Source organism: Pelmatolapia mariae, linkage group LG16_19 (genome assembly GCF_036321145.2).
Source record: "Pelmatolapia mariae isolate MD_Pm_ZW linkage group LG16_19, Pm_UMD_F_2, whole genome shotgun sequence".
Taxonomy (NCBI): Eukaryota; Metazoa; Chordata; class Actinopteri; order Cichliformes; family Cichlidae; genus Pelmatolapia; species Pelmatolapia mariae.
Genome location: NC_086241.1, coordinates 571544 through 587179, shown reverse-complemented (window position 1 = coordinate 587179; position 15636 = coordinate 571544). Strand labels below are relative to the sequence as shown.

The window sequence follows — 15636 nt, the reverse complement described above, 5'->3', positions numbered from 1 at the left end:
ATCACTCACTCACTCACTCACTCACCCCCTCCCTCCTGGCTCACAGCTTCTTCTTCTTCTTGGTTGGCAACCAATGTTAAGGCGCATTACAGCCCCCTGGCTCACAGCTCAGTGAACATTTAGATGAGAAAACATATATTTGACACATTTAAGGAAAATACTAATAAAATAAAAATAAACAAAATAAATGTTCCCTTTAGAAATTGTTTTGCTCTTTTTTGCTCTATAAAATAGTTGTTTTCTTTTAGAATCACTCATCTTAGCAGTAGGATTTACATGAAAAGAGAAACAAATTAAGTTTGAGTGAAAATATACATTTTTTGCACTCTCTGGTCAACTGACTCAGTGACTCAAATGACTCAACAAACCCGATTCACTTTGGTGAGTGACTCATTAAAACTCGATTCAGTAAAAAGAATCAAATTTACCATCACTACTACTCACCTCTCTCTCTCCACCTGCACTTTCAAACGTACACGAAGGACTCCGGGACAACTACAGGACCACGGCCAATCACAGAGGTCCCGCCCCTGACTATCTCTGATTGGTTTAGACCACGATAGGGGCATAATGTGTGTCTGTTGTTGACCACAGGAAGACTTTCAGAGTTGCGAACACTTTTTTTTCTTTCATTTTTTTTGTTACTCGAACAGTTGGTCACACCGGTGCAACCTAAGATTTTTTTTAGTCGCACCATTAAAAAATTTGGTCGCACTGTACAGCCCTGAAGGCATCAGTTAATTCAATTCAAAGTGCTTCACAGACTTCATTATTCATTGCTGTTGTGTTGTCTGTTTGGTTTTTTGTTTTTTTCTTTATATCAAAAATCTTAATAAACATAAAAAAAAAAAAAAAGTTGCTTCAAGCAACTTAAAGAAGTCCAGATGCTTTTCTTTCCAAGCTCCTTAGACTAAGATGACCTGGATGACTGAGAACCTTCAGAGACTTTGGAACTTCACACAATATCATAACATTAAGGTTCTGATGTAAAATGATAGAAAACACAGTGTAAATCTGAAATGCCACCATGGTGTACTGATAGAATAAAAAAACGGTAATGTGAACAAACCAAAGTAGAACAGACAGCAGAGTGTGAACCACAAACTCACAAAGATAAAACCACATCCAGTGAAACGCTGCTCTGCTCCATAAAAACTGTTCCTGGAGTTGTTGGAGTTCTGTGTGCAGTAGCGTGAGAGGCGTGTCCTGTAACCTGTAAGGCACATGCTGGCATGTGCAGGAATAAGCTGCATTAAGTCTTTGGTATAAATTCAGTGTTACTCTGTTCCTAATGGGAGGTATGTTGGTGTGTTTGCATCGTGAGATGTCTGTAAACTCTCTCTTTCTATATTTACACTGCATGAATCCACGTGCTAGTTTTAGCTCAGACATGTGTCATTTAAGCTAGCAGCACTCCATGAGACCAACTGTTTAAGTGTTCACGGGAGTTTTACACCCTTTGCAAACAGACCGAGGGATGTGATATTTTATTTAATCTCAGGAGTACTTATGCTTGGATTTGTCTGACTTTATTTAAACTCATTATTATTCCTTTATTGCTACAGTATAATTCAAAGGGACTGTGTGAGTAGCAGTTTTTCCTTATTTTGTACTTTCACGGTGCTCAAATGACGTCCAGAGAATGAGCCTGTTTATCCTGATGAAGAAAACAAATGGCTGTGGGGCTGCTACACCAACATAACTCCAAACGCTCCATAGAGAAGTGAGCACACAGTGTGAAGATTACAGAGACACTCTGACAACAGGTGAAACACAGGTGAAAACAATCAGTGAGGACAGACAGGAAGCAAAGCTCACACAGGAAACAACAGAAAACCGACCTTCAAAGTAAAACAGGGAAAAAACAGACCTACATTAAAACACTGATGTCATGGTCTGCGTGGGGAATGTGGGGAAAATAGGACCCAAACGCTGAACTCTTGAGGTGAATGCAGTGTGTTTTTTATTCACAGTGAGTGACAATAATCCAATAATAATTCCCTGTGTGCTCCCGACTCCCGTGCAGTATCCATTCCCCCCGTGCGCCACGTCTCCGTTCCCTTGTACTCGTGTCTACTGCCCTCCTGTGCTCCACTCTCTCTTCCTGGGGAAAACAACAGAGGCAGCCGTTAATACAATCCCACAGTCGTGGCAGACTCACACTTACTATAGCTGGGAAACTGACGGGTAGTCATGCGTACGATCCAGCGACGAGGAGCTCTCCGCTACGCTCCTATGTAGCTCCCCCGACGAGCCAGATGAACTGCAGGTGTGTGTAATTTTCCTCCGCAGGTGTGGCCAGGCTCTTGGCTGACACACCCGCACACAGCCATCTAGATACAAGAACAAGGAAACAGGGCACAGCAGCAACCAAAACACACATGTCTAACCTCTGAAGAAGAACCTCTGAAGAAGACAACTGAAGAAGACAGCCAGAGAACAGGAGAACACAGAAACAGGAGATTATGACTGACAGTAGCAATATACAAGAACCAAGCTCAGAGTCATCGCTGGAACAGAGAACACACAGGAACCAAAGACCTCATGTTACAAGAACCACAGCAAACACATCAACTCTGTAATATTACACAGGTCCTTAAAACATCCTCAAAACTACAAAATACACATATTCATGATGTGTTGTGGTAAAAAGTGTTGGGTCTTAAAGCGATAGACCCCGCTGACTCATGGACCAATCACTGCAAACAAAGCAAGATGACCACAGGGCTTTTGTCTTTTACTTGCTGCAAGGGGAGTCGTCAGGGTCTTAGAGTTGTGAACTCTTCACCTAATCTCAGCCAACTCCAAACTCCAGCCTCCCCTCACAGTCCTTTTATTAACAACAGTAGTTACACAAACATCTCATTAATCATGTGACAGATAAGACACTCACATGTGAGCATGTGAGTGTATGTGTATGTGTCATTTTCTGTTACACTACATATCACTGTGACCTTTCGTTCTGGATGTTTCCCATCATTCAGCATGTATTATTGTAGAGTCTATCTTACAATATAAAGCCACTTGGCGACTGTTTTTGTGATTTGGCGCTATATAAATAAAATTGAACTGTAAACATTTTCATTATCTGGTCATGAAGTCAAGCTTTACTGATCGCTTTAACCCAGAAACCAAATCAACGGCTGTGGATGTCATCTCTGTGGAGCCAAACCTGAGCTGTAGTTTGACTTTCTGACTGATTGAAGTATAAGGCATGTCAACCTGGAACAAACCAATTTCCTCCACTCCCACTTCATCCACATACTTTGGATTTTTCCTCTCTGTACGATAAAGACTGATTTTCATACTTGTCTGATTTGCTTCTGAGGGAATTAAGATGACCTCTCTGGTTTCATTCCAGCCCACATCTTCACCTTCTTCCACCAGTTTCCTGAAAATATCACAACAAACCTCCCCCCGACATCCTATGAACTTCTTGTCTACCCTATGTTTGGACGGGTCAAAATTCTCAGCTACAGCAAACCCGTAAGTAAAGGCAGATTTTCGAGATGCCACCACTGCTGGGTTTCTTCCAAACTCCACAGCTCCCCTCAGGATCGCTTCCTGGGGCTTACAAGGACACAGGACTTTACACTGATCACCAAACTGATCAATAACATGTTGCCGTAGAATCTGGCTTTCAGCGTAGCCCCCCACTAACAGAATATACTCCATGTTTAGATGTTTCTTCAGGATTTCTTTGAGACTGTCAGTGATGCCCTTCAGACTCTCAGCAAAGAAAGACCTCAGTTTCTCTTTGGAGATTTTGATGGATCCTTCATCCCAGGAAGCACCTCGCACTGATTCAAAGAACTTTTCTGTTTCCTGCCATCTTTGAGCCAGTTTTCCCAGATTAAATGGACACACTATCTGAACATCATCATCTAACTGTTTGAGAAACATAAAATCATACATTATCCTCTGAACCTCACTGGGAAAGTTTTCTTCAAATTCATCCCAGACACCATCACTGAAGATTTCTCTGAGGAACTCTTTGAATTTCCTGTCCACAGTTTGTCCCCCCAAATCATTTCCTGAGGCCTTGTGCAGCTCCTTCAGGGCTCCTCCATCCAGGACTTCATGAACTGTGATGTCGATGGTTCCACCTGAAACACACAGGAAGTGATGAAAGCTGACTTCCTGCAGCAGCAGACACAGTCAGATGTTTCCAGCGTGTCTGTGGATGAATGTTTGTGAGTGTAACAGAGTCACATACAGTACCTCCACAGTCCACCACTATGAACTGTGTTCCTGGACACTGATCCAGTGATCCTCCACAATGGTTCTGAGTGATGAAGCCATCAGCTGGCAGCTTCTTACACCAGGCTGAGGCTGCCTCTGGTTCCAGTGCGATGATCAGGTGGTGTTGAGTTCCTTCTTTAACAATTCCTGCCTGCAAGTGACATTAAACTGAATCCTCTGAACATTTTAGGATCTCAGAGCTCTCTTAATAAATGATGTTACCTGAGTCGCAGCTTCTCTCATGAACTGCTTTGCTGAAGGATTCCAGATGGCAGGTACAGTCAGCACCCAGGTGAAGTCAGAGGCCGTGAACGTCCTCCCTTCTCTGCTCTCTGTGATGGTTTTCAGAGCGTCCTCCTTCAGGTATCTCAGAGCTTCTGTGAACACCTTCAAGGCCTTCATTGACTTCCTGTTTGCAGCTGTAATCTCCACATTTCTGCTGACTCTCTGTAGGTGATGGTAGTGTGGATACACACAGTTATCAGTTTAGTGTTATTAACCTTAAACCTTTGTGGACAAATGTCAGGTCACAAACACACAGATGTTTATCTGAAGTCCCACAGAGCAGACAGGCTTCATTAGTTCAAAGTGTGAGACGGTCGTTAGAGATCTTCATGAGTCCGTTTGTTCCTCTGGTTCATTAAGTTTCATCTCCACAGACGTTTGTATGAATAACACAACCTATAATGACCTTTACTGTATCGCTGCAGGCTGAATTCAAACGTTAACACATCAGTGAGTTTTTTTCTTGCTGCACTAACAAAACTTTTAATGCAGCTTTCTAACATTTATCTGCTGAATCAGTGTTTTCAGCTCAGACGGTCTCTGTGTGGACTGAATGGACTCTTCAGTGGAGTTTTTATAACAGACATGTTTAACCGTCTCATTCACATGAGTGTAATCTTTACCAGAATATTAAGGTTCAGTGATTTTTACTTACTTTTCCATAGAGCGTGTTACGGGTTCGAAATTGAGGATGAGAGTAAAACAATGATAGTCCAGAAGAGGTCGGTCAAACAATTGATTTTAATGAATGCACGCAGCGTGGAGAGGTGCAAACTGCAAAACATCAGTTGTACATCTCTGCCCAAAATACACTCTAGATTGCTTTTATCCCATCAGGGTATTGTAACGCCCCTTCTTGCGTTTACAAGCACATAATTTGCATGTACAGAACATTCATGTATTTTAAGAGATAACTGCAGACACAGAAGTTCCCCATCCATCCAAATATGGTGAAGATCTCAGGCCTTTGAGGTCCCCGTGGACTGGACATCCTTTCGTCACCTGTAACTAAGCAAACTCAAATACCACAAGAAGCTGAATACATTCAGGCCTTTGCTCAGCTACTATTTTACTGTAACAATATACTCAGGCTCTGAGTTATGATATATATATATTAACTCAATCATTTTAAAGTAGTTATAACTGCACCTGTAATAAACATGTTAATATTTGATTATGATAACCCCTATAATATAACTTATAACATAATGCCAGCAGCTTCAATAAACACTTTGATGAAATGATAATTAATGTAATGTTAAGGATGATGGTTATATACAGTTCAGCAGTAAACTAATTTCTTTAAATATTACAATTCCCTCTCTTGATGTCTCTCCAGAGACATCACCACACCATTTCCTTGGGTCACTCCTCGACCCACTCTGTCACCTCTACATCCATTAATGGCATCATGGGCCCCGAAACCACCATTCCCAGGTCCACTGCCTTCGCTCTGACCCTCTCTAGCCGTCCTCTGACTCAGCAAATCAGAAAACCACCTCATGTCCTCTAGGTGGTCCAGTAATAAAACACCAGCTCCCACTTGAAAACACTTCATGCTTAAGTGGTCTCTGCTCCTTTTCTGGGTCCCTCTCTAGTGGAAATCTTCTCCTGTAAGGGATAAAAAACAAACAGCCTCTCTCTGCTACACCTTACTAACCTACTGTGTTCATCTAATGTTCCTTTAATTATTCAAAGTTGGTTGACAATATCATGTTCTGGGCTCTATCCATTATATTAACTTTACCTAATCTCAATACTCTTTATGTGTGTGAGCAACGCTTTTAGTTCTATTTAAAAACACCCCGGGTAAAATATACACCATCCCTATGTCAGCCTACATGTCCGCTAGAAAACACACTTCAAAATTTTCTATCATCATTTACTCCTCTTTTTGCTTCAAGCATATACATAACATGCCAAAGTTACTGTTAATACCAGTTAGACAAGTTTCTACAACATTTTGTTTCACCCGGCTCACCCTCACACATTTCCTGTTCACTTATTGCATATGTATCTTTAACACCTTTTACCTCAGTACTGGCTAAGCAGAAACAAAGCACCATGTATTCCACCTTTACCCTCCAAAATAAATGTATGTCATGCTTGTGTCTGTAAGCATGTTTTGCATTCATTCATTACACTCCACGCCATTCCTGCAAGTTAGGAGCTGTAAATTTAAAAGCTACATAAAGTCCAGGCCTTCGGCCTGGCCTATATTTAAATCATGTGTGTTTGTAAGCGTGCATGCAATTAACCTACTATGTTCTCATCTTCCCTCAACATGTATCACCTGGACACTCTCACCCGTGAAGCTTAAAACCCTTTGGACGGAACATCAACTCTAAACAAGCACAGTTATGCTTTGTGTATGAAATAAACTCAACCTGTAAATAGAGACATCACTGTTATCACAAACATATTCAATACTATTAAAATTATACTGTACAACCTATTATTAATGCAGTCATCATAACGCACATTATATCATAGCAATAAAAGAATCTCTAAATCCCCAATCCCAACAGGTCCTGCTTTTAAATCTTCCCTGACTCTCCCTTCAAGTTCTGCTGTCTTAGTACAATAATTAGGTCCTCCTAATCCCATTAAATCTGCCATATTTATTTCTTCATTAGTAAGTGTCAGATTTCGAGCATCTAAAACTTTACTCAGTCTCTGTTGTGCTAATGATGTCATAGTGAACGCCTGCAAGTTCACATAAGCCACCACACTATGTTAGTCAGAACTTTTAGTGAGTGTTCTCTCCCTACATGTGCTGTTTCCTATATTATTTTGGCAACCCCTGCTGCATGCTGTGCCTTGCTTCTGTTGGACTCAACCTTATGTTAACCTACATAAGTACCTGTCTTAAGAGCGACCTCTGCACAGCTCAGACGCCAGTTGCAAGAGCTCTCTAACATTAGAATCATCAGCTGTGACTTATATAGTGTTATTTCGGTACTTTATACTTCACACATTTTGAATGTTGTTTATATGGGGAGTTCCTCTTTTTGTGTCTATATTTATTAATATGCCTTGTGCACTAAAGCTTCCTGATTTTCAGCCTGGCTGAGCACTTGTTTGTGAGTAAAAGGTGGCCTTGCTCTACAAGCCAGCCTTCATTATTAAAGTACATAAAACAACATAATGAGCCCATACACCTTAAAATATTTCATATATACAAATAAAAACCCAACAATCTTGTGACCCCCTACTGAGCAAGCACCTTGGCAACAGTGTGAAGGAAAAACTCCCTTTTAACAGGAAGAAACCTCCGGCAGAACCATGCTCAGGTACGGGCAGCCATCTGCTGCAACCGCTTGGCGTCAGCTAACAGAGACTTTTGAAGAGAAATACTTAATATTTAATAATCCACATTTCACTATTTTATTCTTCGGTTCAAATTTTTATTCTGTATTGTTCTTTATTTGTTATTATTTATGTTTAGATTGTTTATTGCTAGTCTTGGTTTGTTGTTGTCTGTTTGGGAGCTGACATGGTCTCTATGGATAAGCGTCTTTTGGTGGGGTAGCATCAGGAGAGAAGCTCCAGAGAGGCATCTTCCATGTTAAACACTAAAATATAACAAAAGAGATCTCCTCAACGTGTTGTATATTTTTAATATTTCCTTATTATTTTGTCATAAAATAAATCAACCAAATAACTTAAGCTGTGTGACAGCACCTTGCGTTTACGCCGGGCTGTGAACTGCCCTGAAGCTACACCCCCTTTTACCCCATTTAATTTCTCAATCTTACTTTAAACTATTCCTGACCTTCTCCTTCTCTCATCTGATCATCTCAAGTACGTCCTGTACCAAATTTTCTTCCTCTTTTCAAGTCCCACATTTAATTACAAGCTCTAATACATTTGCCCTATATGGCTATTCCGACGTGTTTCCTGTCAACTTAACAGAGTTATTCTCAAAACTCAGAGCTGAGGTTCCCCTTTCCTAAGTCTGTATGTTCTACAAGAAAGCAAGTCGGTAAACAAGTTTATCATCACAAAGGTTGTTAGGTAAAGGTCACGTAGACATTTGCTTAGTAACCCTAAAAGAGCACATTTCATGTAGCTAATCACATATATACAATTTTCCTTTAACATATCTGTATGTGCACGCCTAAATTATAACCTCTTATTCTAGAAATCAAAAATAACCTGAAAATAACACTTTCTGCCTCAGTTTTACCATACCTAAATTATCAAAAACCCCGAACGTCATCAAGTAATCCTAAAACCCATTTCAACTTAAACATTAAATCCTGTAACTCCCCCCCTTTTTGTGACACATCTCATGTGTTACAAACTCAAAATCCTTCACTCAGGTTAGGGAATTAAAAGAAAAGGTTAATCATATCATATTAGGTATAGATGCTCCAAGCCTTCAAACCTGTGTTTAAGGAATGAAATCAAATTAATCATCATGTCAAAATCCCTTCTTGGCTCCATCCACAGCCTGCATCCTTGAAACGTCCTATAAACAAAAGCCTGTGTGTTAACCAGAACATCACCTTTTATACTCACTTTCTCCACTTATCATCCAACCTGTGTTATAAAACAAAACTTAAAACATAACAATTATCAGTCATGTGTCCAACCTTAGTCCAGTCTTTTGTCAGTGTCCAGTCGGTCCAACCTATGGTCTTCCTGGTCCGTCCATTCACCCACACATTCACTCACACGCATTAACATCGGGTATTGGTACACTTCCGCACCAATAATCAGATTTTCCACTTTCAGCAAACTCAGTGTATTTATATAATCATTTATTTTCTTTTTTACTCGTTTCTAGGAAAATAGTTCTTTATACTTTTAGACTGGATTGGCTCGCTGCAATCCTCTTAGACAGGGACCCACAATCTGACCCATTGTAATTCGGAAAAGGTCACCTTACTTTTTGTTCTCCTGAGACTATTGTCGGCGCCGTTATTCATTGTTGTCTTTTGCAGGCCTGCTTAGGACAAAAATGAGAAAAAAAAAAAGAGAGCTGAGTATTAGCTCATCAAAGTACAAAACAAAATCACCTGGCAGGTTTTTTCTTTATAAGTGCACTGTTACAAAACCCCTTAAACATGTCCATGTTTATTAAAACTCCCTCTTTAAAAATAAAACAACAACCTCAAAAATCTTCAACAATCTTAAATTTCAGCCATAGAACACACCCAAAACGTAAAAAGCTACACCGTTTCGTACACAATATCCCCCTTTAAGCACTTTACCAAACTCACATTCAACCTAATATATAAACACGTTATAACAATGTGTCAACACTAATTTATAAACCTCTTAATCAAATTTTCACCTCGTAACAGTCTACTTTGCTTCCTTTCCTCAAGGCCTCAATCACACACACACAGCAAGCTCCTCTGTCATCACTCACATTAGCTCTCCAACTAATTTTCATACTCAGTCACAAGATAAATACATGTTTAAACCTCATCACATTATTCAATTATTTTCATTTTCTTTCTATACTAATCACTTGTTTTTATCAATCAGTGCAACAGCGCTCCTAAGTCACCCTTTTAAAACTGCTTTAATACTTTTCTTGTGTTTTTTCCATCTTTTTAAATCTTTCCATCAATTTTATTAACCATTCACACCATTCTCTCACTCATACAAGCAGCAAGCAGATCTTCATTGCATATGCTTATGTTCTTAACCAGGTTTATTCAATGTCTCTATGCATTAAACTTCATGAGCTTGTCTTTTTAGAGTTAATGCATTTTCTGTTTGTGTGTGTTATTTATGCATCTATGGCTTCGCAGTCTTTCAAACTCCTTCCCAATTCTCCAGTTAAGCAGTCAGTTTTTTCTTTCCCCGAATTACTAACCCTCTATTTTAATTTCCCACCTTAAATAAGCACTCCTAATCTTCAGCCGGGAGCTAGGGCCTGTTTTCCAGGTTCATGGACACATGATTCTGTGAACAATTCAACCAGAAACTTGCCTTAACATATCCATTGGCGTTAACCTACAATTTTCTTCCAACTGCTGGATCTGGAGAGTTGGTCCGGGTCTGCTTTGCTCCTAAAAATAACAAACTAAGACATTTGCATTATTATCACGGGTGCCTAAACGACCCACTAAACCACCCATTTCTCTTTCTCTAGTCAAAATACCAATTATGTCATGTATGTAAGCGTGTTCTTCCTTGCGTTATGTGGTCATGTAAATGCAGTGTAAACTGTTTTCTTCATTGCATGCCAGGTGATCATCTTAATTAAGTGTAAGCAGTTTCTTCATTGCGTGAGTGTAAGCTGCTTCTTCATTGCATCCTTATGTATTCATATTTAATTTATGCATCTTTTCACTGAGCTCTACATTCAAACTATCTCACTTCTGATTCGTTTCAAAAATAATCTCACATGTAACAATTTGTATATGTGTGTTTTCTATTCATTAATATAATTGTCAGTTATTTTGATTATCTTTACCTTTTGTATTGTTTACCTCTTTGTTGTGATGTGGTGGACATCCCTAAACTATCCCGAGTTCAGGGTTCAATGTCAATCCAATCATCTCCTATCTTCTCGCAGTCAAACTCGTCCAACTTCATCTCTCACTGGTCCTTTTCCATTCACAGTGTCCTGTTCGGGCTTCAGAGCTCCAGCAAACACAGTGTGTTTCTTCTCTGTTTTGATCTTTCAGTATTTCCTCTTCCTTCAGTCTTATTTTCATTTGCTGTGTTTTCTTCTCCATTCATCTTTTCAGTCTTTTCTTCCAAGATTGCTCCAAGCTTGGCAAATATGACAGTCAGTGCCTTCAAGCAGACATATCACGCTGTTCTTCACCAGCAGGCATGTTGCATCACGTGCTTTCTTCCATGCTGCTGGACTCATCAGTCGTTGTCAGTGTTACTGCTTTCGCCTGCACTGTCTTTTAGCTTCCGTTACTTCTTCACGTCCACGATGTTCTATCGGTCTTCATCAGGAAATTGACTGTCCTTTGCGTTTCTTCTCGGGGTCAAGGACAAAGTGAGAGCTCAAGCTGCACAATTTCAAGCCAAAGACTGGCTTATTTTCTCCCAATTCTTTTAATCTACTTTTCTGCTGCTGAACTCAAGGTTGCAAAGTTGAGAGAGTCCACCTGTATTGGCACACTAAAGCATATAATTAGTATCATATTCATTGTTTATCTTAAAACCTCCCTTTTTGCTTCATCTGCCCATAGTTAAATCTCTCTCTCTACTCTGGGTGCACACTTGTCACTGTGAGCTTCCCTTTTATGGGCATGCATTTCCTGTCCCAGACACACACACGGTTTCCTGTTTCTACAGCTTCTGCAGAGACTTTTTTTTTAATTTCACAGTCTACAAATAATCAGTAATTCTACTAAATCTTTATTTAAAAGCAATATGCCTTCATTTCACTCACACACATTTTAATAGCGCTCTTTCACACATCAGGACAACTAACATTATCCACACACATCACCATTCTTTAGGTCAGTTTTGTAGCATCAGTCACACAATCATTTCTTGAGTGGGTGTACTAAGTGCATATACTTATGTGTTTTCAATCCGCATCAGTGGGATTTAGATTTCTATCCTGCCTACAGTATAATTCCAGGGCCCGAAATATAACAATACTACTACATGCAAAATCTAATAATGCTTCTTCTGATCGCCTTATTACTGAAGTTACTAAAAAGCCGTAATGAATATCTGAAACCACAGCGTGACATCGACAGGTTACATCATAAACACCTCCTGTCCATGTATATTCAACTACACAATACCCTGAATCCAACATGTGTATTTACACAAACTGTTATAAAATGTTAGTCAAAAAACACGGTGTCAGTACAAAGAGTCAATAAAACACAAATCCTATTACTTTCAACAAGTATTACGTCGTTCAAGGACGTGTTAAAGCAAAACCCATACTCCAATTCTACATGTATCATAAGGTAGTCATCGTATCTAACAACCGTAATGCCAACAAAGTAGAAATAAAAGCAATTCTTCCCTTAAAACACCAATACAAGTCATCCTTAACCCAGGCTCTGCAGTCAGTCATTAGCCACTCATTAGTAAACAGGAAATGTCACTGTAAAAAGTCACAGGCACCTCATTTACATAGACACACACACACTCTCAAAATAACCAGCTTGCTGCAGTGCCCGTGGCAGACAGAGCATATATACAAACATAGAAATTATAAGTAGAAATTATAACACAGAGACGTCTGATAAAAGAAATAATATTTACAAGGCCTTAAAGTGCATAACCTACAGAATTTAGACAAAATTTTAATTAACCCTCCAAGGGATAAACTCCAAGTTTTTTATTGTCAATAACCCAGTATCAGGTCCAACCTGTGTCTGGTCTAATTGCTAAAGTTCCTACATCAATTTAAAAGCGTCCAACGCCCAAGGTCCAACCTTTACTACCCAAAAAAAGTGCAAACACCGTTCCAAACGGTCAACTGATCCAATCAGTAGCTATTTTGGACCGTCCTCAGTTGTCCACGATTGCCAATCGAACTATCCCGTCCAACGGAAAATCCTGAGCGTCCTCAGGAAATTGGGAGCGTCACCTCCGAACAATGCACTTTCTTAGAACTTCCCACAGTTCCGTTCTACAGAAATTTACTTGTATTTTAAAGACATCCTATGAAACCACAAAACCGACTGTATTGATGTCCAAGCCCAGCTTTATATTCAATTATAACTGTATGACCATATACAGATTTCAAATGACCTATATCCTAAATTCAGTAGTCCAACTACTTTAACTTGTCCTTTTCCTATTTCCGTTACTTTTACCTATTCCTATTCAGTAGTCCAACTACTTTAAATTCTCTTTCCTTAGCAGTCCAACTGCATTTCCTTTAATCAGTACTGTCACTTAACCTTACATTATCATTACTTCAACTTCAATTCTCATGAGATTTTCACCAAAATCAAAACAGACCTTTACCAGTAATTTTCAGTGAGTAGACTTTCAATTTTGTCAGAACCAATTCAGCACTGTTTGGAAATAATTCAACAGGTAGTGCCTTACCTTTGAATAAGCCGGCTTATGTCCACTCACTTCGACCACTGACTCGTGTCTGGCTGTTTGAGCACCTTGGACCCTCTCAGTCTCAACCTCCAACTTTCTCCCCCTCAACCCTCGGCCAATGCACCAAATGTTACGGGTTCGAAATTGAGGATGAGAGTAAAACAATGATAGTCCAGAAGAGGTCGTTCAAACAATTGATTTTAATGAATGCACGCAGCGTGGAGAGGTGCAAACTGCAAAACATCAGTTGTACATCTCTGCCCAAAATACACTCTAGATTGCTTTTATCCCATCAGGGTATTGTAACGCCCCTTCTTGCGTTTACAAGCACATAATTTGCATGTACAGAACATTCATGTATTTTAAGAGATAACTGCAGACACAGAAGTTCCCCATCCATCCAAATATGGTGAAGATCTCAGGCCTTTGAGGTCCCCATGGACTGGACATCCTTTCGTCACCTGTAACTAAGCAAACTCAAATACCACAAGAAGCTGAATACATTCAGGCCTTTGCTCAGCTACTATTTTACTGTAACCATATACTCAGGCTCTGACTTATGATATATATATATTAACTCAATCATTTTAAAGTAGTTATAACTGCACCTGTAATAAACATGTTAATATTTGATTATGATAACCCCTATAATATAACTTATAACATAATGCCAGCAGCTTCAATAAACACTTTGATGAAATGATAATTAATGTAATGTTAAGGATGATGGTTATATACAGTTCAGCAGTAAACTAATTTCTTTAAATATTACAATTGCCATCTTGAAGTTTTCAAAGAAGTAGCTTTTCTTTGCTTCTTCTCCTCGCATCCTGACATATGCGTTTTTAGCTTCATAACCAAACTTGATAAATTCTTTGTCTTCATTGAACAGAATGCAGGTTGGATTCTTTACAGTGTCCAGTCCGAGTTCTTTACCCCACTTCCTCATGATGGGATCTATTTCTGCCCCTTTGGGTGTCAAACTGAAGGCATATCCACTGTATGCAGTGCCAAAGTCTATGGCTATGATAAAGTCATACATTGTAGAAACTGGTCCAACAAGTGAAGGAGAGGAGAACAGTCAGAATGCCGAAGAGCAACAGTCACTGTGGATTTATTGTTTTTCTTCCTGTAAGCCCCGCCCCCTGTTCTTGTTTCACTTTGTTTTTCTTCACTCATTTCTTTCAAGTTTGTCTTTGTATAAAACGGCAAACGAATGTGTAAAACTGAAATTTCTTTTTATTTGCTGTGAAAATTCATACGAGAGCATCTCTTCATCCTTCAGTGTCTTTAATGGTGCATTTGTGGTTTCACTGTGCTGTTGATGATTCACAACAAACAATATTTAGTGCCAAACAGGACCAAAATAGATCTGGTGGAGGGCTCATAGTGACGAAAGCTCGACTTACAGACTCAGCTGATATTGTGTACTGTTATTATAAAATGTGTAAAATAATGAAAAACAAAGATACTGCACTCTGACAATTAAGTTTAACATCCATGAAAACAGGATTTATTATATTTAACAGAGTTAGAAGTTAGCAGGAAGTTAGCTCGCTAGCTTCCACCTAAACATGATATAGCATGTTCTGACTGAGAACATGCTATATCATGTGTTCTGTTCTTGTGTTTGGGAGTGCTTCAGGTCTGGAGCCAGAGTCCTTCTTTCTTCTACTTTGTATTACTGTCTGAATTACCATTCACTGAAGTAAAGTCCTATAATTTACTTGTGTATTATTCTGTGTCAGTGAGAATCTGGATAAGACTTGATGGGCCAGACCAGCTCGGCCTCTCAGTGCAGTCGGACTCCCCTTACTGCCTTTGTAGCCTTTTCTATTACAGATCAGTAATAATGTGGTAATAGTGCAGTGATAAAGTGGAAACAAGAAGCAAATAATTTGGACAACAGCATGGTATTATTGTTACATAAATAATGTCCTAGTAAAACTACAGCTGGGTAATATTACATTCATGTAACCAAGTAATAATAGACCAGAAACTGTAGTAATAATGTAGGATCAAGTATATCCATATGAGGAAAAACCAATGATCAACAGTATAGAAATATATTAATAACAATATAAAAACCTAGTGGCAATAAAA

General features: G+C 39.3%; 1 protein-coding gene across 1 annotated transcript; it reads right to left on the bottom strand.

The window, feature by feature from the left end:
- Positions 1–3084: 3084 nt before the first annotated feature.
- On the bottom strand, positions 3085–14575 carry LOC134644425 (heat shock 70 kDa protein 12A-like). Its single transcript, XM_063497472.1, has 5 exons — positions 14306–14575; positions 9742–9750; positions 4465–4689; positions 4222–4393; positions 3085–4106 (listed from the first exon to the last, which is right to left on the bottom strand). The coding sequence occupies exons 1-5, from the start codon at positions 14573–14575 to the stop codon at positions 3085–3087; spliced, it is 1698 nt and encodes a 565-aa protein (XP_063353542.1).
- Positions 14576–15636: the final 1061 nt, after the last annotated feature.